The 22607-nt window shown below is 43.4% G+C and overlaps 1 protein-coding gene across 1 annotated transcript; it reads right to left on the bottom strand.

Moving 5' to 3' along the window:
* Positions 1 to 768: 768 nt before the first annotated feature.
* On the bottom strand, positions 769 to 19537 carry LOC146185773 (alkylglycerol monooxygenase-like). The gene is made up of 8 exons (XM_084607913.1): positions 19427 to 19537; positions 10377 to 10504; positions 9614 to 9765; positions 7469 to 7572; positions 5175 to 5337; positions 2171 to 2316; positions 1564 to 1698; positions 769 to 894 (listed from the first exon to the last, which is right to left on the bottom strand). Exons 1-8 carry the CDS (start codon positions 19535 to 19537, stop codon positions 769 to 771), a joined length of 1065 nt encoding a protein of 354 aa, XP_084464039.1.
* Positions 19538 to 22607: the final 3070 nt, after the last annotated feature.

The raw sequence follows: 22607 nt of genomic DNA, 5'->3' as shown, positions 1-22607 counted from the left end.
GATTCGATCCAGCATCCTTGGGCATCCTAACCGCTGCACGAGCGCGGCGGGGCTTTTTCTTGTGAGGGTATAAGCACAATTATGGAATTGCTGATTAAAAACAATGTTGCTTCGAGGTGTGCTGCTGAACTTAGCCATTAGCCATTATACACATATATACTGGTAGTGCGGATCAATAAACACATTTGCACAAGCGACGGTAATAATCATGTAATAATCAGACATGAAATCTAGAGATTAACGAAGCACCCCGTGCAGATAAGGTGTGCGAACTTTATTTGCTGTTCTTTCTAACTTGTCTGCGATACTTTCACTTACGTACAGAATGAACTGTTACCAGCCCTCAATCCAATTATTTTAAGCCCCACCGCGGTAACTAGTAGTTAAGACACTAGAGTTCTGAACCCAAGAATGCGTGTTCAAATCACGATAGTGGCGGCCCCCTTTTTGATGCAGGCGGGACGGAAAGCATTTATATGCTGTGAGATGTCAGTGTACGTTATAGAACCCCAGTTAGTTGAAATTCCTGGAGCTTCCACAGCAGTATCCCTCTTATTCTGGATCCTTTTGGTACATTACGTCTGTACCAAGCAACCTGCGTCTCTCATAGCCTGAGTCGCTTTGGGACGTTAAACCCCACAAACCAACCTGTACCAAGCAACCAAACCAAATTATAACGACTAATGTTAAAATTTCTGGAAATATGTTATTGGTTGCACACAGATGGTTCATTTACAGTGTGTTTTGAAGAAAGACACATGCGATTTATTAACTTACAGGACTCCAATGCTTGAGCTTCACGTAACCGATGACGATCAGTGCAAAATGCAACGTTACGTAAAACTTGGATAACAGCGTTGTCTCTGGCGCGTAGGTTTCGACAGGTCTCCTCACCTACACGAGGAGAAACAAACAAACCTATAGCACCGAATGCACTGTCATACTCCATGCTTATAAATGAGGCCAATACCAACATAACTAGTGCGTCTAAGACAATCTGACTGATTTCGCCTGAAGCACTAAATATATTTCAAAGCAGGAACACCCTTTATTATATCCTCGCATGCATATGCTGACTGTCCTCGCACACATTACGTTTAATAAGCCACTAGTTAGAGAAAAAAAAATAACGGAGACTATTTTTGTGTCATAATAAGGAGTACAGGACGGGCTACACAGTGTACGATTACATACTGAAGTAGTGCAAGTGACTGCGTTACCGGCGGCCAGCCGCAAAATTCTAAATAACGTATAGAGTGCTCAGCTACCCTACACTTTAACTGACGCCGTGTTAAAGATATATTTGCAATTTGTCCTCATCGAAGCTAAGAAAGCATTAATCAATATAATTTTCAATCAAGCCGCAATGGATAATAGAATGCTACCGTGCAGCCAAGCGTATAGTAGGCGCAGCCACGCAATTCTGAGCGATTCATTTTCTGACCTCAGCGCTTCAGTTTCTTCGCATTACATTGTTTTATGTATGTGCGATAGCTGCTAGGAAAAATAATAGCCTAAAATACAATCTGTTGAAATGGGCGATCCTAGATTTTGTGAACTCACGTCTGGAATATCGTTCGGATCACCTAATCTTGGCTTCCCGGGTTGCCAGCCGGGACCTTTGAATAAGATCGAGAGTTTGTTGCGAACACCACCAATGCTCATTACTTGCTTGCAGATGTTTACGAAATGGCCCACCTGGAAAACAATTTCAAAAATAAAACAACGAAAGTTATAAGCATAAAATCATTTTAGGAACAGCTCCTATGCTTGCGAAGGCACCTGGCAGGTGTGTGTTATAAGTTATAACTTGTAGCTCCACTTCATGAGCGAGCCTGCAGGAGAGAAGCCCACAACTGGTGATTCTTGGCACCCAGCGGTGTATGAAACCTATATGGATGTACCCACGTTTACAAAGCCAACTACCACGAAATTATTTACTGTAACCGAAAACTACGCAATACAAAGTAAAGATATTTATTAGTAAACCGTTAAAGTACTAAAGAAATGAGGTGAAATTTGATATTACCAGAAAAACGGAGGTACCTGGATAAGCTGTACCGACACCAGGGAAACTGCGTACCATTCAAACTAGGCTTCATACAATTATAAAATATTCACTCACGTAAACAAAGAAAGATAGAGCAAATGACTTACTACGAGTACGTACCTGCAAAGTCCACGGGTTGAAGGTGTTGACAGAATGCGTCAGCCCATAAGCAGGTCTTCGCTGTTCGGCCGCGAAAGTGCCGAAGAGACGATCCCAGATGATGAGCGTGCCACCGTAGTTTTTATCTATGCAGTATCGATCTCTTCCTGTAGAGGAAAAAAAAAAGTGAGATATGAAATAAGGCTTAAGGCAGCGTTATTGTTGAGTTCAGCAAACACCAGATCTCTTCGGTCAATACTCCGTTTTTCCACGTCGTCCTACTGAATGCCTTAAGTTCTGGTACAGGTTGGTTAATTATCCATGGTATGAGTCAGCAGGCTGTTACTTGAAATTTTTTAAAGAACCATAATCAAGAAGCTGTCACAAACTAATGTTTTTCCTTTCAATTCTGAGACTGACTTCTACAAGTAGACATCTCTTCGCGTACACTACAAAACTTCGAAGCTCTCTTCCGGGCTTAATTGGGCTCAGCCATTAAAAGAATTTTCTTATTCTGAGAATTGTATCTTTAAGTGCACTGGCTTTGACTGTGTTTCTGCTTGCTGCTGAGTATTAAGCAAAATCTCGTAATTGAAAATAAGTAAAATAAATGTCATGGTTGGGAGTGAAAACAAATGATGGAAAAAAAAAGAGGTTTGTTCAACCACAACGAAAAAACTCGCTCTTATAAATTCTTAAAACGGGGGGCATCTTCTCTTTAGAGCACTTTTCTCACCCCAGAGTATTATTCTCCTATTCTCGCCGGATTGGGAGGAATGGGAGTCCCTACCTTGCTCCCAGTGAATAGTGAGACCTATGTTTCGGTTCCAAGTGCATGATACCCTATAGAAATAATTTTTCGCTTAGGCTCAGTCCCCAAATCTGGAACTACATTGAAAAACTACGCACATCTACGATAGTAATGATGAACCAAATTAACAATGAAAAGAGGTGGACGCAGCAAACATTCGAACAGCGTAACTCGTGCTACCACCACTAAACCCCTGAAATATATATTACTTCCAACGTCCGGCTGGGAGACCATCGCAGTCTTCGATGCGAATTTGTCTTGAAGAACAGATAAGCGCTGCTTCAGTTTTCAACACTTCTAAATGCAAATAGCATGCGAACGCAAAGATTGACCTCGTAAATTCTTGCAAGCTTTCGTGCATTTAGACTGAATACACAACTTAGATCCTATTCGATACTTATTTCCACACATGTGAAATGAAAAAAAAAAAAAAAAAAAAAAAAGAAGCACAAAGCTTGGTAAATATATATGCGATGTGACAAACTCTTGCTAGCAGTATAATGTCACTTTTACTCTGATCGCCTTTGCATTGCGCCTTTGAACTAGGTTTCACCGCGGGTTTCTGCCAGGGAAAATTTCTGGAGAGTGGAGTATGGGTGATGGGTGGAGGCGATGGAATTTTAACGGTAAGGCTTTTCGTGCAGAAAGCGGAGGGTTCCAGGAAGGTGTCCGGAAGGTGCCCCAATTTCCTGAAATCCCCTAAGAGAAATAGGGGGAGGGAGTGCTGGCTTTAGACACACACAGAGAGACAACATGTCCCCCGAAATTCAGATAGTACTTTCCCTGCTCGTCAGGACAACTCTGGATCCCTCTTGACGTCATCTTACGCCGATTCCAGCGCCATTTGCTCCGGATAAATTATGCCATGTAGTTATCTCTTCGAGGAAAAAAAAAAAGGAACCATACATCTTATCGCGTTTAGTGGAAACGTCCTGCTGCGGCAACTCCAAGATGTCACAGGCTGCGTTGTACATAGCGGAATCGACAATTACACGGATAGACTCGCTGTCATTGGAGGAGCTCAGCTAACAGTCAGATATTCGTTGCCGATCAGGTACTTAGTTTTCGTTACCAGTGTAGCTTGGTGTCTAACAAAAAACGCAATGTAACGCATGCAGGGAGCAGCGCGGCGAACGAATGAAAGAAAAATGGCAGTTATAGCAATCAGGTACAAAGGAGACGCGTGTTTGTTTAGAGAGCAAATGAAAATTTAGAACACTTGAGCTGTATTTAAACCAAATGCGTCGGGAGCAGGACACGTAATACACAAAACTGTGAACAGATGCTCAGATACAGAATGTCACAGAGGATATCAGGCGAAATAAAATGTAATGAACGGCAGCCGTAAGTCAGACGTGAATAGAGAAATTCGGACTATTTTAATGCAATGCGAATGCAATGTTCGTAGGCCTTAAGGTTGTTCGGAGGCGCTTGTCCCAGAGTGGATTCACCTTCCATATCCAGTTCTTTGAATGCTGCCCGGAAACAAGCGGTGAACAGTAATAGCAGTATCGTATCTCCTTGCCTGAAACCCTTTGCTAGCGAAAACTCTTCTCAACACGTAATGTCATTAAGCATCCGCCAAGCTTTCTGGCATCTAAAGCCTCTAAAAACCTACAAATGTTATCAGAAATGAGAATGATATCTCATCGGCTCAATATAAGGATTTTGAGTTTGTGAGTAGTAGAAATGCCCCCACTGCATTGCTCAAAAACATCATCACTCCGTAGCCTGGTTATCTCTGACGCACCAAGCATTTCTGAATGTGTGTGCTTTTTTATATTGCAGCCCCACCGCGGGAAAAACGGCAAAGAACACGAGAATGAGCAGTGACTGCGAATGGGAAGTCTCAGAGCCATGTGACCGAACAAGAATGCCCAATTTTCAGCTCCACGCAATGACGTGCCATCTGATAGAGCAGCGATACGAACTAATAGTTTCTTGCATGCTCGTGAAACATCTATCCCTGAAAATGTGCACTGGTGAAAGTGAGTGAATTACGAGTAGCGATGTGACTGAACGAACAATCTTGCTTGCGTAAATTATTGTCATTGGCAGCCGAATTTAATGCCAAAACATTTGATGTACCTCCTTATCCTGAACTGTTAGGAACTAGTATTTAAGAACTAGAGGGCTTCTATTCAAGAGACCTAAATTCGCACATTGCAAAAAACTGCACAGCGGGGTGCACTCCGTGTACTCGGGGATTATTACCGTGGTGCACTCGATGGTGGCTGGGTGTGTTGAGCACCAATTCGAGTGGTCCCAGCGTCTGGATGACTTCTGTGTGTAAGAGAAACTGGTAGAGGAGGTTGAACTGCCGATGCACCAGGTACATGCTCGGAGACACCAGCAGTGCGAGAGGCAGGTAGAGCAGCTGTGAAAGGTCGGTGCGGAAATTAAAATTGTTCGCCGTAGTCGGATACAACCAATTCAGTGTTGGAAACTGAACAGTGCATCGCGAATACTCACCGCGACGCTGAACTCAGGTTTCAAAACATAAGTAAAAATCGTAGCTTCGTTTTTTTTTTTTTTTTTTTTTTTTAACGTTTACCGGGAATTCGTGTCTCATGGGAAATTCAGGTTTATTAGCCAAAGCGCTTGATGCAAAATAGAAAGCGGGTATAGAGCAAAACATTTCGAAAGCTCACAAAAACTACAGAAACAAAAAAAGCCAGCTCTGTTTACCTCACTAAGTCACATACTATAGTCGTTGGTACACGCGCACTTTGTTTCCGTACTCGTAGGTATGGGTACCATGCACAGCTGCCCCTGTGTTTGGACAGTGAACGGCATCAAATAAACAAACAAGCGAACAGACAATTTTGTGCAACGTTATCACGAACAAGAAGCACTAAACTGTCAAAATACGCTACAAATTCAGCAATTTCTAAAACAATACATGGCCGACGACATCACTGTTCCTAGGTGGATGGTAACCTTTAAGGCTCAACCGAAGCTCCGTTAGACTACGTGTGCCTCGCTATGAAGCGGTAGGTTTGTTCGTAACACGTAAATTATTACAGCTTCATTTACTATGGGTGTGCAGAAAGCAATTTTTCAAAAATAAATCGATTACGAACCAAACATATTTAGGAATATATTCGCTAACCATGATAATATTCACACAAGATGGAAAATCGTGGGAGACAAGCCTCCGCGGCACGGCGCTGCACGCAGCTTACGGAGTTGTACCTATAGCTGTAAAAAATGCGCAGTAGTGATTTCCGCCGTGGGCTACTGCACGATGCCCGGATCTGTATTAATTCACAGTTCGGCATCTTATGCGCGCAGAGATATTTGCTTTTCCTATTTTGACGAGGACAGCGAATGACCCAGCACCACTATTCAGCAGAAGTGGGAGGCGAGATCCACGCATGGGTTCTGCTATGTAGCCCAATCAGCACTAACTGCACTCCGACTCGAATAACTGACAGTATCACTACGCTGAACTCCCTGCGGAAACCGAACGCTACGGCATGCTGTGCGGCGTCGGCGTGAGTCTCACTTTTGAAGCAGCCATTGAAGAGAACCACGGGCGTGCCTTATTCAAATTCTAAAAAAAATTTAGACCGTACTCAGTTTGTTTTGAGAACGTTTGAGCATGCCGCATAAGGTTCACACAACAAACCGAACAAGTCACTGTTCGAAATTTTCGATTGTTTGGTCACCACTACTTTATATATATATATATATATATATATATATATATATTTGAATGTATATATCATCCGTTAGTTACAGTCATCCGTTAGTTACAGGTCATCGTGCAACATGATCTTAACAGCATAACATATATATTTGAATGTATCTATCAATTCTGGAGTCATTAGTTACTTGCAAGTCATCGTGCACAATGATCTTAACAGCGTGTCTTGTTTCAGTGCTTTATTTTACTCGTACGACTCTCCTTCTGAGGTCTTCCTCTACACTCATTAGTTAGGCTGTTCGCGCTTTGTCTAATTACACTTCCTTTCTCGAGCGACATGTTTGACGCCAAGGAGCGGGCGCTCCTTGGGTGTTTTCCCATTCAAAAATCGCCTTAACCTCGGGGAGCAAGTGAGATGATTCTACGAAACTCTCATTTTTATAATCATCTGTGAAGGCTCAAAAATTAAGAGAAACGCGATGAAAATTAAGAGAAACGCGATATATATATATATATATATATATATATATATATATATATATATATATATATATATATATATATATATATATATATATATATATATATATATTATACGTTAGCTATTACGACTGTTTTCTCGTTAAACAATAACATGCCTGCCACAGCATAAAGTAAGGAGTGACATACTTGACTGTTTTGAAATGATCAAACAAAACCATTTTGTTTCCATTTTGTTTCTATGCTCACGTTTTTCTGTTCGCGACGCGACTAGCTTCGAAGTGAGCTAAGGCGGAACAAATCGTGCAGCTTCAAAAATTACTGTGCACGAGCTAGCTACCATCTTTTCCGCCCTCTTTGAAGGAAGGGGCCGGCTTACGGGTTCGTAGTAGGCCTGCAGAGCCGACTGTCGTAAGGCAGTTGACAGATTGTAGAATTCAGAGCTGTGGTGAACTTGATGTGCCGACCATGCCAGGTTGACCTCTGGGTTAAAAATAGATCAAACGAAATACAAATGAGAACGTACACAAGGAGAATGTGCGCTTTTCCTTCCAATTCAGATGTGATTTTAATTTTTGTCTACAATGCTCCACTCTTCCGCCTACCCTGTCAACTGAATTAGCTGCAACTCCGAAAAAGGTTACTTGTATGGGAACAATGCACAACATAAGAAAAAAGATGGCCGTCCGATACAGGTTCGCAGCTGTACTTTCACATCCGGCTGTGCTTTTATTTAAATGTTGTGGAGTGTAATTGATGGCACTTCGTCGATTGCAAATCAATTCAGTCAGCCAGCCGGAGAACAAAAATCACTCAGCCGAAATCATCTGTTGCTTGGGACATAGAGACGTGAGTATCGCAGTGTAAGCTGCACCAGATTACTGTTAGGAAAACATGCCTTTTCGGAGAGCCCGATGCAATGGCAGGCCAGTGCACGTGCACTAGCGGCTTCTGTATACGGTGCGAAATTGCTGTGTGTAGCATATATCTGCCGATGTACGCGAGTTTCTTTCGGGTTTTCACCGCTCTAACTCCACTTATAGTACACATCCACTTTCGACTTTTCTCAACCGCTTGACTGATGAAACATTGCATTTCTCCGAAGCCGGCTATGTATGCATCATTAGAGCGACACGAAATGCCAATATGAGAGCCGCGCTTGATGTTAAAATGCCGTTTCACAAACATGCTTTGACGCCTAGAACTCCGAGTGCACGTTATGCTGCCTTTTGTGAGAGTAGAGCCGTGTCAGTACTAAACTACGTGTGCATAATATTTCCAGATCAGTTGAACACCCATTTATCAATAGAAACGCAAGCAGAAATTGTTTTGCGCTCGTATTGATTTACGCTGACCCATCTGCCTTCGCAGATCGATTCGTCGTCAGTGTTCGATGATTAATACCCCAAGAAAGACAAGCATTATGAGAACGTGGTGGGAGCAGTCTGCAAAAATCACTTAGTCCTGCACTGCCTAGGTCTGGACATTTGATCAGGTCATCTCCTACTTGCTTTTCAATAGATCAGCTGATTGAGTTCTGCGCTGACCGCCGCTTTTACATACGGCCATGCTGAGCCAGAGACTTATCGGCCGTTGGAACGTACTGAAATGTCAGTCGCACGTAGCATTTACAGCAACGTAAAATCAGTAGGAAATACTACTGAAAGCTGCAGAATATGTTTAGTTGTTATTGACGGCGCGCCTAGAGAACAAAACCATGATCACAGCACGATCATGTGACATGAGGATATAAGGTAAGTTGATTATTTATCGGCAAAAACAAAATCCTCCTAGTGAACTAATTCGAATTCATAAAGGTGATTTTGCCGCACATTTTTTCTTTGCACGTGATTCCCTTCTTCGCAAAACCACAGAATGGTAATGCGCGGGCTTTCTGGAGATAACGTGCATAAACTCGAACGCTGCGAAAATATTTCGGCGGTCGCTTTTTCGTTTGTTTTTCTTTTTACATTCGCACGACGGCATCACCACGAATCGAGAGCAGAAGTGTCCTCTCACAGTGCACGAGTAACGGAAAGCTATAGTGCGTTACTATCTATGCTGAACCTGAATCAGCGATTTCTCGCACAGTCCGCTAGGAGGCACACGATGGTCTGGAGTGGCAAATTATGAAAAATCGCGAATTATAAAAGCCATCAGATCGGTTTCCGTAATATATATTCTTATTATTCTTGTAAGTTCTCGGCGTCTCAACTAAGAGCATTGCCCATGACGACGCTCATGTGCATCGCCTTACGTTCGCGTCCATTTCGTAGTTTGTGATATGATTGCACTCCTCGCTTTTTTAATGCTGTATAACGCTTCCCCGATTCGATACACGAATGGCTGCACTTACAGTGAATGCAAATATCTCCCGGAAGAAGTGTAGATAAACGCATGAAAGAGAAACGAGGTGAGAGGTTGAAGCATGCATCCAGACGCAGTGTCTGACATTTATATCAGCACCCAATTCCCCTTTAGGACTAAGCATACGTAGTTGAAGATAAAAATATGACGTGCTTGCCGTGACCCCATCGATGCACCCAGTAGTAGGCGAAGTCGATGGCCAGCATAGCGAACAGCCACGTGGCCGTGGAATCCCACGGGAGTGTCACGATCCGGAAGTTGTTGTACACGTAGATGTAACCGCCGAGGAGGGTGCCTTCCGTGAACAGTCTGTACAAAAGAGGGATTTGTAGACTGTTTCAGTCACTACACCTGCTTATGTCGCTACTAAAGCAAGAACGCTACACGAAGAATTCAAATGTCCACAAATACTAATACTGTTGCGTACTGAATGGCTCGAGCTTGAAATAACGAAGGGGACATCTATTTTTAGGTATCTTTATGGTTGGAAAATTTGTATACCAGGAGAAAAATTAAACCATCACGGCAGCCACATTGACAAGAATAGTAACAATGAGCGGTAACAGCAATGAATCCTGCAGCGCTGAGTGTCATCATAGCATGTGTGCATAATGCATGCATATCAGTAGGTGCCGGGAAGCTTTGAAAATGTACTGCAGGATGGGACATCGGGAAATGAATTTTCAGCCGGCCACTGAAACCTTCTGCCCTGCAAAATGTAGCCACATATTATCGGTGTGTTAGTATCAACCGGATGCTCACCAGAGTGGCAGGAAGATCTGCATAACCAGGTCTCACATGCATGGTGTTGATATCGTGCGTGATTCAAAGTCATTACCTTCGCTTTGGAAATTACTTTTTACTGCTGCGCCTTGGACCACGCGAAAAAGGATCAATTTCTGCGAGAGCATTCAGCTCACCGGGACAGCTCCTGGATAATTCCTTGCCCTGCGGAGGTGAGGCCATCATCCAGCTGGAAGCGGTCGCTCTTCTGCGCATTGTTGACGATCAGCTCAATCACGAAGAACGCTGCGAATAAGGGCACGACCTGCAAGTCCCACCCAAGACATAAACATTCAGGAAAATTAGGATATATTGGCAACTGGTCGGCTGATAAAATATTCTGAAGACAAGTTAGTCTGTCAACCATCTTCGGCAGGCGGTTATTGCCAGTGGTGATCGCAGTCTGACGCAAGGCGGTGCCAGAGAATGCATGTGCATTACTTCGCTGCCTCATATCTTATTTTATTGTTCACAGAATATTGAAAACTGCTGCAATAACGCACATTGGAAAATGAAACATAAACATGGCGTCAGAAAAAAAAAATAAGAGCAGTATTGGCAACTTCACAATGAGAAACTGCTCCTAAGGGACACAGTACTTTTTTCTCTTTTTTTTTTTTGTCTAGTTGCTTGCATGATCCAAGCTTGATCATAAACGTTATGTGCGCTCTGAATCGAGAAAGACGACAGCTATTTCTCGCCCGCCCATTAGGATCTGCGGATCGCATTTTAAAAAGATGTCCTTCTGTATTCCCATCTAACCACGACCAAAAGGATGATGCTCGTGTAAAACACTCTTACTTAAAACAATATTTGCTTTAAACGACTGATGTCATTCCTTTTGTGAAAATACAGAGCTACCACAGGTATTTCCAAGCTTGGAAAGAAAGAAAGTAAAGAAAGAACCAATCTCTCGTAGTTTTGCTCATCGTGCGGTAACCAGAGACATTGGGAAGTCTCGTGCGTCACCTTGTTTCGCGATTGGACCAAAACCCTAGCTTTAAGGAGAAAGATATACTGATCTACATTAAATCACTGTAGGGGCTCAAGCCTGCCCGAAATGCCGGCATCGACATGGGCTTAAAATCTATGGTCTGGGGGCGAATCCGGGCGGTGAAGTTCGGGCTCGGTCTGGTGCACTCAACGACATTTGATTGATTTGAATGTAGAGTACACTTGGGGCTTCCTAGCAGCGAGACATATGTATGGGGGGCATGGTTATCGTTGGGAAAAAATAATAGGGTACACGTATAAGCTCCAAATTTCAGGGTATGACGCTGAGGAGTTAATGGCTCCTGTCTGGGAGTCCCCTTACGTATACATTACGGTTCCTCTCTCTCGTGCATGTAGTTTCCGTTCGCACTAATTACCAATATCTTAACTTGTGCCTCTAACGTCTCACGCGTTCTTACAAATACTAGTAAACAGTCACAAGTTACTGCTTTATCCAGCTATTGGTCGTAAGAGACCACACGATATGCAATTAAAGCTCCGCTTTAACCGGGCAAGGGAACGCGCTGGCACGACTTAAGAGTAGCGTTCATGACTTCTAATCCACAAGTCCCGGAAGACTGATTCCTATCCCAAACTCCCGCCTCGGTCTGTAAGTTGGCCGACGTCTGTAACACAGGCAGCAATTACCAACAGCAGTGGAATGGAAGCAGAATTGGAACAGGATTGGAATTAGAATATAAAGGCTAGGAAAAGAGGACTGATGTCGCATTTTCTCCGCGACGATCCAATTTATCGCCCCTAAATTTTATGGTGTCTTCAAAAGCTGCATTGTTCTAATCTGGGTAAAATTACAAACAATACCGATATCCTTCTTAACTTTGTCCGGAATTTCCTCAAGATGAACGATATCTCGGCGCAAAAATATTTCCGTTTACTTGTTTATAACCCAATAGACATCAAATAACCCTGAGAGAAAGCTCATCTGTATACAGAGTTTAATCGGGTCATCTGGCGATAGAAGGGAAGAAGTTACGAAGCACAAAATTCCGGTGCAAGCGGCGCGATAGCAGGTTCTTGGAGGAGTGTTGTAATGCCTGACACGTGCGTCATACAAGCGAGGGCGTTTCTTTTTTATTTATTTTTCATTAGATATGTTTGCCGTTAGGCGTAATGAAAAATGGAGGTGGAATTGGGAGAAAGAAAAAGGAGAATGTACTTGTCTGGCTTAAAAAATTGCAGAAGTTCCCCATGAAGCGATTTTCTAGTGTCCGCTTGCGATAGTCGCATTCAAGGTCCCACCGCAGGCCTACTTTCCTTGTAGAGCGCATTATCGCACAGAAGTCTTAGCCGGAAAAGTGCACAATAAGTGTTTACATGTCAAACAGTTTCGGAGAAACATCACAATACTGGTATTTGTTGATCGCTTGCAGCCGATTGTCACGCCACCGATGACGCTCAGAAGGGGGTCAGAGCCGCTACTGCACCAATCCGGCGCACATTTACCACCTCGGTAGAGTGATCCCCGAGTGTGGCCTGACCATGAACCCATGGCCCTGTGAAGAGCTGGGGCTATGAGTACCGGGTTCGGACCTGACTTTGGTTTCAGAATGCGGTCCGTGCAATATCCTATTCTAAGTTGGCGTAAATACCAAATTCAGTCTAGCTAACTTTCCACAAGACGGGCTAGTTTTATATAAGCGGGAAAGAAACCGCTGTGATAAAATTACGGATATGTACCAAAGTTAGACGTATTGCAAGTTGTGGCGAAATCCCACTCAAATTACGGACACGTAATTGATGTTGTGAAACTTGGCAACAAGATGCTGGCGGCCGTTGCCGGCCAGCTGCACAAGGTAACCGTTTTTTTTTTTTTTTTGTCTTTTTTTGTTTTTCTGCATACCCTGCCGGAACAAAAAAAAAGTAAAGAAAAGAAAAGGTCCGGCAAGACGATTGCAAGTAGTATCGAAGGATTGCCTTAACATTTCCAGATTGTTTATTATTCCTGGTCCGAAAGTCCAAATTCGTTTCTGAGCTGCACCGCAATGACTACCGTCTAGAAGAAAGAGGAGGCCGCACTTTGCGCCACTTCGAACTTAAACTTTATATATTTGTATTATAATGCTTGCTATAGCCTGCTTATTCATTTAATTTCTCATGCTTAAATAATATTGCATCTTATACCTAGCCTGTTTATTATAAATTTGCCTGTTCATGATGTTCCTTATACATGTTTTGACATTAAACCCCCTTGCCAATGTAATACTCTCGAAGGAGAGCCTTTAGGTGTCTGAAAATAAATAAATAAATAAATAAATAAATAAATAAATAAATAAATAAATAAATAAATAAATAAATAAATAAAACACAGTGATCTATGCTTCGAGCTTTATGGTAGGACGTTCCACGGCGACTATACTTGGGCACCAGATCGAGGCAACATCTCGACTTCTTATAATCTTGCCCTCATTGAGGTGCTTTCCAGGCTACTGGTGAGTTTCTCATTGCTATCCCTGAGGGAATCGAGGTATTTCAAACCTCTACATCGACTCGGCCAGAATGAGCACAGTTTTCAACTCTCTGGTGAAAAATGAGTAAGCCTTTCGTGCACTGACAAGACCCTCTGAAAGACCAAGAGCTCTCGCATACTGCTCCTGTGTTCAAATAGGAAGTACCAGCAAAGTACTACAAAAAGATGGCCAAGTTTTGTTCGGGGGGGGGGGGGGGGGGGGGACCGTTGCCGGCTCTTTTGCCGGACACTACGTGAGCCGTTGTTTAAGGGCGACAGCGTTAAAGATTCCGTTCTCCAGAAGATATCCAGCTTCGGAGTTGAGAAAAAAAAAATCACAAATATGCCTAGGACATCTGGTAGTTGGGAGATGGAATAGCCGAGCACCTATTGGTCGGCGCGTTGTGCGATGTCACAAGACCACAAGACATGCTCGTGTTGGCAGGAACTGCTTCCTTTGAGGTAGAAGAATGCGAAGGTAATCGAATCTCTTTTGGATGCCGAATCAGACGGCCTATACCCGTAGGCCACGCAGGTACTTTCGTACAAATGGGTTAAAACATGGCTTCATGTCTATGTGCCTTTCCCATGAAGTGGTAGATTACGATTACATGCTGATAAGTAAGTGTGAGATAATTAACGAAGGCACAAACTAGCGGATTATTGATTAAGCGAGTAGTAAGATGCACACACGCGAAGATCGCAAGGGGAGTCGCAGACGGGAGACAACGGTGTCGCATCATATAATTCTCGATTTTCTCTTTGCATCACCGTGACCGTTTAAAGGAAGTTATAATGGGATTAAAATGTTTTAATCCTTCAAAAAAAAAAATGAAGCACCTAAAAATAACAATCCTCTGAGAAGCAAGCCAGGATGAAATTATTTACTTCCTTGGCGAAATTTTCTTTCCGCACTCGTATCGGAGAACTCTGCATGCGCGAGTTTATGGATGTCTCAGTGGAGCCTACATTTGCATATTTATGCGTAGAAAAGGTGCGCCTTGGTCGCGACATGTAACATTTCTGCGATTACTTCTCATCATTACGCAATATTACCTGAAGCACATCGATTTATATTCCTATCGATGGCAACACCTCCGTAACGATTCTTGGAAGAGAATCATGATATAACGACTTGTCCTTTAGCGGCAGTTAGATGTTTGCTAAATTACCACGCTGTGGTGGCGCAGTGGTTACGGCGCCCGACTACTGTTCCCAAGGACGCGGGATCGAATCCCGGCCTCGGCGGCCACTTTTCGATGGAGGCGAAAAGCAAGGCGCCCGTGTACTGTGCGATGTCAGTGCACGTTAAAGAACCCCAGGTGGTCGAAATTTCCGGAGTCCTCCACTATGCGGCGTCTCTCATAGCCTGAGTTGCTTTGGGACGTTAAACCCCGCAAACCAAACCAGATGTTTGCTAAAGGTAAGTTCGCTCATACGCGAAAAAATTACATATGTAAACACTCCAAAACAAAAGGGACGGCTTCATATGCGCAGCCTGGAACTTCTGGACCCCCGAAAAATAACTGAAAAAGTCTGGCTGAAGCAGTGGTAAACATGAAGCCTGGTAAAAAGGCTTCCCAGTATTTTATGCGCTGAAGTACACAGGACGTTAAAATTTTCAAACTGGCAATAAGTAAATACTTGGCCATGCATGTAGCTAATTGTGCATGTCAAGTGCGATACAAGAACAAGTGTGCAAAATGGTGTGTCCCGGCGCGTCAATAGAAGACGCGCACGAACTAAGCGAAGGGGCGCACACATAGCCAAGCAAATCTAGGGATCAGGGAAAAACAGCGGTGATCTTAGCCGTGTGTATAAGAATTCGAGGTTTTGAAAAGGTCGCCAACCAAAGTTGCTGATATTAAGTTTTAAATGACGCTAAAATATTTATAGCATATAGTTCGAGCAAACATGAGTACATACCTTGTTTGGAGTTAGATATATCGGCATAAAGAAGATCATATTATTATTATTATTATTATTATTATTATTATTATTATTATTATTATTATTATTATTATTATTATTATTATTATTATTATTATCATCGCACACACACACACACACACACACACACACACACACACACACACACACACACACACACACACACACACACACACACACACACACACACACACACACACACACACACACACACACACACACACACACACACACACACACACACACACACACACACACACACACACACACACACACACACGCACGCACGCACGCACGCACGCACGCACGCACGCACGCACGCACGCACGCACGCACGCACGCACGCACGCACGCACGCACGCACGCACGCACGCACGCACGCACGCACGCACGCACGCACGCACGCACACACACACACACACACACACACACACACACACACACACACACACACACACACACACACACACACACACACACACACACACACACACACACACACACACACACACACACACACACACACACACACACACACACATCAAGATATCGAAAAATCCGAAGACGAGAAAGATGAGCCTATTCAGTGGAATACTTCGGAGCCTTTCAACCCCAAAATACTGGATCCTCTGTTTTCTTCAATAGCACCAACAGAAGTACACCAGAGAACTGCTGAGCTCGACCTTATAGACACCAAAAGAAAGGACAAAAATGTGCAGTAAATGGTTGGCGTATTCGATGAGGTGAGGTTTATGGGAACAGACCACAGCCCTAAGGCGGTTGCCAAGAGGCACAGGTGCAGGTGGTGTTTTACTGCTGGGAATGACGTGCGCACGAACTTTTTCTGCACAACCTGTAAACATGTTTAGCCACATGTTTTGGGCCATTTCATGCTAGAGACACGGAGATGTAATCTCATGATGGTGCCTTCAAGAGTCAGCGGGACAATATGTTTTCCCACTTTCGGAAAGCCATTCATGGGTGAGTGGTGGGACATATATGTCCCACGTTTAAAAATCGAAATCAATCACTTTTAAAAATCAAATCAAAGTACTGGTTTGATTTGGATAGCATTTGTTCTCTACTATTTCTTTTTGATCTATAAGCATATACCACAGCCGTTTATTACATTATATTGTGAAAAATATAGACGAACCCACAAATCTTTAAGGGAAATGGGCTCATGCCTGAAGCAGTCTTAAGAAACTCGCATATGCAAGCAAGTTGACGGAGCTGTGCCGTTGTGCAAGGCGGCCGATGCGAGCCATTGTTATAAATGGTAGCATCCTAGAATGAAAGCGATCAGGACAGCCACATGCATACGGCCGCTATCGGTGCGCAGAGGAGTCCATAAACACCACTACTATGTTTTCTTCTTTCTTTTACAACTGACAAATAAAGCTGCTCTCATTTGTATCATTGCCAACTTCGTAGTATTTATCGCCATTGCAAAGGGCTGCGCGCTCGCTGCAGCTTGCATAACTTACGCCGTCACACGCGCCAACTGGCTGACATGGGCGAAGGAACCGTCGCCAATATATCGGTCTACCGCTGCGTCGGGGCCGTCAAGTCGCGACTGCAGCTGATTTTGCTCACTCAAACTGCGAATAAGAGTACGATACTGGCACAGAAAGGCGCCAGTCACGTGATTTCCTTGTTTGCATTTCTCGAGTCTGTTTTTTTTTTTTTTTTTTTTTTTTTTTTTACTTTTGAGTTGGAAAAGAAGAAACTTGTGAGACTTTCCGCATCGTAAATAACAATGGATTGGGAGTTTATGAAGGGGTCCTCCAACTTTGCAAATCCCCTTCATTGTCTAAAACCAATATTTATAATTTCGGAAAATTTTATTTCATAAATAACTACAAAACAAAAATGCTTCTGGTGCCCAAGGTGGCTAACAGTAATACGCAACTGGTTTCAATCGCCTGCAAGCTTCAAATATTTTGCTTTAGCCCTTGGCCTAAGGTAATTAGTCTAAGGCCTAAGGTCCGCCTTATACCGGGTTACATGGTGCTTCGGTGAAAGTAAACCAACATTTTGAAAAACATACGTTCTGACATACCAAGATGGCTTCATCGTCGTAGTAATATTAACACTGGCTAACATCGGAAAACTAGTGACTGATCTGACTAGTAAACTTGTTGACTAAATTCTAATATTTTGCCTTTTAGCTATGACGTTCAGGTACTTTAACACAATTGGAGATTGGTAGCCAGCCCTTGGTAATCGCCATATGACTTTTCAAAATTTCGAAAATGCTAAATTCCTCCAATTTATTCCATCGCGCGTCTTTTTCAAAAAGCCCGCTTCAGGGCCACAAGGCGACGTCAACCATTACATGTAACTGCGACTCGCGCCTGTAACGTGACCTTTCTGCTCTGTGGGCAGGTCCAGCGAGCACTGCAGCACGGGCGGGGCATGACACATCACTTGATAGGTGGGCTCTGGACATGTCCTGGAGAGACATTCGCTAATGCGAAATCCTTATATGTTGGCGCCGGAAGCGTCCGCAAAATGTGTTACCGAAAGTTGGTTTCCTCTTGACATCATTGCCAAGGGACGTCATCAGTCAATGACCGAATGAGATTTGTAAATCACGGTGTAAAGAAGTGCTGCAACATCGAGTCATAGGTTATTAGTCATACGTCATGAAAGAATTGCTACGTGTAATTCATGGGTCGCACGTCACGAGAGTCATATGGGTCATGAGACAAAAAGTGGTGCGTGTGCCATGTGGGTAAGCAGGCGTAGAAAGTCGTCCACTAGGGGCCACCAACCTCATGTCCAATGCTGTTTCTGCAGTAACCACTAAGGGTTATTTCTTTTTTTTTTTTTTTGACCCCGCTCCACAGTGAGCGCTTATTGAAAAGTGCTCGCTCTAGGACGAAGTTAATTGAGCCACAGTTCCACTGCAGTCGTGCTATCGAAAATTTAAAAAGCGATATGATTATTATCAACGGCCGATTAACCACTCAAGTCTAATAGCAAAAAAAAAAAAAATTAGAACTTGCCCACCTTGCTAGTCAGCATAATTCACCTAGTTATTCTCTGATGCTAGCCGATATTTACCGAATTGTCGATAAATAAATCTCAATATCTTGAAAAGCCAAAGTTGTAAAAAATTCTGGTTCACCTTCATTAGCCTTCATTAGGTTCACATTAGTAAGCATTAGTAAATAGACACACTGACCGACGCTATTTTACTGCCTGCAAAAAGCGCTACAGCTCCGTTAAAGATAATTCTCGCTAGAAGAACATGTCGAAATCAGGCGCTGTACGTATTCCAGAAACTTCTGTTTTGCCATTTCATTCATTAGGACGTCACCATGACAGCCGCATCAGACGAAAACAGCGAGTGACCAGCCTCAGAAATCGAAAAACGGAGGGTCCTGCCGTTGGCGATAACTATAGGAAATTGCTGGCATCGCAATATGCCTGCTAACTAGAGTTACTGTATAGGCTGCATCATACAGCCAATGCTGAAAAGCGGTCTCTAATATGAAAATTGTCCGATCGCTTTGCATGGGCACTTGAAAGCCGCGGCTTCGTCACCCAATAAAAGGGAAAAATGTCACAGGACCAAATGGATCCTAACTGGAAAATGGAAGCTCATGCATACGGCCCCAGCAGTACGTGGAATGTGAATTAGAAATGCACCTAACGTGAGATATGCGGAATAAGGCGCACTCGGGCTGCCTCCGCGAAAGTGTTCTTCGTGGTTATTCACCACATTAACTTATTGTGCGGACCGACGGAAAACGCTTCTTTTACGCTTACCTGCACAATGTAGTCCGGGACGTCTTCATGCTTCTGGAAAGAAGTTTCATTGGGGCTAACGACATAGACGAGGTAGCCAGCGCGTTTGACAGTTTCGCGCAGCAAATCCATTGCCTCTTCGTGGTCTCTCTACTTTGTTGTGTCGACGCACCGCGCCACTCTTTCTGTGCGCGGAGTACGCTTTGGCACGCGACCAATTGCAAAAGGAGTCGTCCGGGATTTTTTCCGCCGGTCTTCGGTATTGCTTAACTGGCACGCTCCTCAAGCCCGCATCATCTTACAGGAAAGAATGGCGTAATGCAATGGCACCTGCATAAAGGCAACACGGCGTAGGCAGTAGCTGCGAAACGTTTATAGCAGTTTTGTGATTCCTTATCGAATGCGTGTGCTTAAGAAGTTCACTGATTTGAAGACTCTCATCGTTATCTTCTAAACTAACCAATAAGCACTAATATGAAGTCCCTTCCATTCAACTAAATGTTCGCGTTTCAACAAACGGAGAAAAACCCCGGCAGGAACTTGTGCTGCTATCTATTGACGAAAAATACCTGTACGCGTGTTACTTCTTTATTTATGCAAGAGATTGCAAAAGATGTTATTATGCCGTCTCCGGGGCACCTTTTTCTTTTTTTAACATAGTGACAATTTGGGCTAGTTGGTGCGAATATAACATACTGAACCATTGAACGACACAGAAACAAAAGAAATGAAAGGTCTGGTTATTAGCAATCGAGGCTTATATGAGAGAGCGGTCGGGAGGAACCAACTGACACGTACGTATCAAAGGCTCTCAAGTAGACAAGTAAATCTCGAGTCGGCACAGCATTGCGAGGAAACTAACAATCATAGGCACGCAAATTTTCACTTATGTCGCTTACTACCTACAAACGCACACTGTTGCTTAATAATTAATCTCTTTATTGATAGTGTCGGTGCACTAATGCATTTGTAGCTGCCTTACATCTTAATGTGATAGGCCTCCGAAGCTCCCTTCCCTGCCTACTCTGTCCTTTTCCAATTGCTGAAATACTGTCGAACTCGGAAAAAAAGCTTTGTCCCGTGTACTTGTTTTCTTGTGTTTGTGTGTATTTCGCTTGTTCAATATGTTAGACTTCCTTTATACTTCGTTTATTGCGTCAGGACATAAATCGGTAATGAAACTCGTGGATATTAATTGAATGAAAAATGGTTGGCCGATCTAATGAACCCGAGAAAGGAGCGATAATGCGCTCCGTGCGTTCACCATTATAAGACAACGGGTTGTTGGCGAGCTAGGGACCTGCTGCTGCAAGTTGCCGAATTTACGTTGGATTCAGCGCAGGGCAACGTGAATATCTGCTTGCTTTATTATTTTGAGAGTGGCAGACAAGACGCGTTTTATAACCATTGAATTTTGATTGTCCTTCAGCCGCAATGAGACAAGGAGAAGAGCACACGACAAAAACAAAATCTTCGGAACCAGCCCTGCGCCATTGCATCCGATATTAACTGTGACTAAAGCGACTTACCTGCAGAGCAAGGGGACGATATGCGAAAGCTATGGCGGCTGCAGCGACGACTATAAACTAGCGGACAGGGCGGGGAGAGGGAAAAGGGCCCTGCAAGCGAACCCACATGGTCGGCTCATTCAACGCGGTTCGTCAGGTAAATACTGCAACGAATGGAAAAGGGTAAAAGTCATTACAGAGCTTAAAAGCCTGCAAAAATAAAACAATGTTTTTTTGGGGCGCAACCTTCAGGCAATGGGATTCATCAAAAGAAAAAAGCAAAAAGCAAAAAATGAAAAATCAACATCCTAAAAGCGCACTCTACTTGGGCGGTTCATCCCCTCAATCCATTTGAGCGTCTGTCAAGTATTCTTTTTTTACTTTTCACTGAACAATGTAATGCTTATGGCACAGCAACGTTGAGTTTTCAAGGCTGCCTTTCGCGAAATAATTGTTTTGTTTAATATGACTCTATTTTTATATTTAATAGATATCAAAATTTATCTATTTAATTAACAACCAGAATATGATACTTGCATGTAAGCTATCGAGAGTGCACAGTGGCATGAGCGCAATTAGTGTAGTGCAGTCGTACTCGATATAACCTATACTGCGATATATATGGTTGATGTTGTAGCGGAAAGCTCAATTTAGTTATAGTTAAGTAAGGAGCAGTAATTAATTAACATATACACTCAGTTCAGTGCAATTGAACTCGGCATAAGCTATCCAACAATATATGACTTAGCATATATTTCAACCAAATCCCATTTGACTCATTATTGGCAGTTAATTGAGGCTTAAAATTAATGAATTGCTTGCCGCAGCATGATACTTTCCTCGCTGTTTCGCTTTAGGGTTTCATACCGTGCCGAACACTTTTGTTCGTCGGGCACAGCTTTAGACAAGGCTGTGGAGATTACAGGAAGGCAGGGTTGTTTCGGTACAGATGTCTTAAAGATAACGAGCACTGTGCGGCTGTAGCCTGCTTCATCAACAAAAAAGAGCATGCATCTTGTATCTCCATACCGCAAACGTGGGGTAATCCCGCACTCGGCGACAAAGCGCCGATAAGTGAGGTCGTTATAGGTATGATTTTTGGCCGTGGCTATTAATGATGGAACGCCCTATCGCCTGGGAAAGGAAACTGCTGCGCAGCTTGAGCAATCGGTGCAAGAGATTTTTGTGTTTAACTATCGGTATGAAGTTTCCGCTCCGCGCACAGGGGTTCACGGGCCTCCACACACCGCTGTTTGACTTGTTCGTCACCTTAGGAGCTATAATTACAAAGTATCATGCTAGTACAAATCAGTAGTTCGAAGTTTTGAGCGTATGTTGATTTAACGTCCCGAATAGACGGCGCAGTATAAGTCCGGTTCGCAGAGCACACTGGCATTTTGCATTTCACCTCCCATGAAATACGGAATGACGGCGCGGTTTTGTTGCTTCTCTGAATGCTCCTTTTTTTGTTGTTGTTTTTTTTAAAGACTGACAATTCCATTTGATCCTGGACAACACTATCAGTAGACGCCAAATTTTACATCTTGGAGGGTGTACTCCAGCGAGTGCTCCAATCAGCATGCGGAGGCCAGAGTCAGAAGTTTATATCGTTTTCTCCGCCTAACCAGCAATCGTTTTATTCACTCCTTGACGGCTGTACGCCATTCACCTCAACCACAACGAATTTCACTTAC

Source organism: Amblyomma maculatum, chromosome 6 (genome assembly GCF_055883805.1).
Source record: "Amblyomma maculatum isolate TAMU_Amacu chromosome 6, ASM5588380v1, whole genome shotgun sequence".
NCBI lineage: Eukaryota > Metazoa > Arthropoda > Arachnida > Ixodida > Ixodidae > Amblyomma > Amblyomma maculatum.
This window is presented reverse-complemented; position numbering and strand designations above follow the sequence as displayed.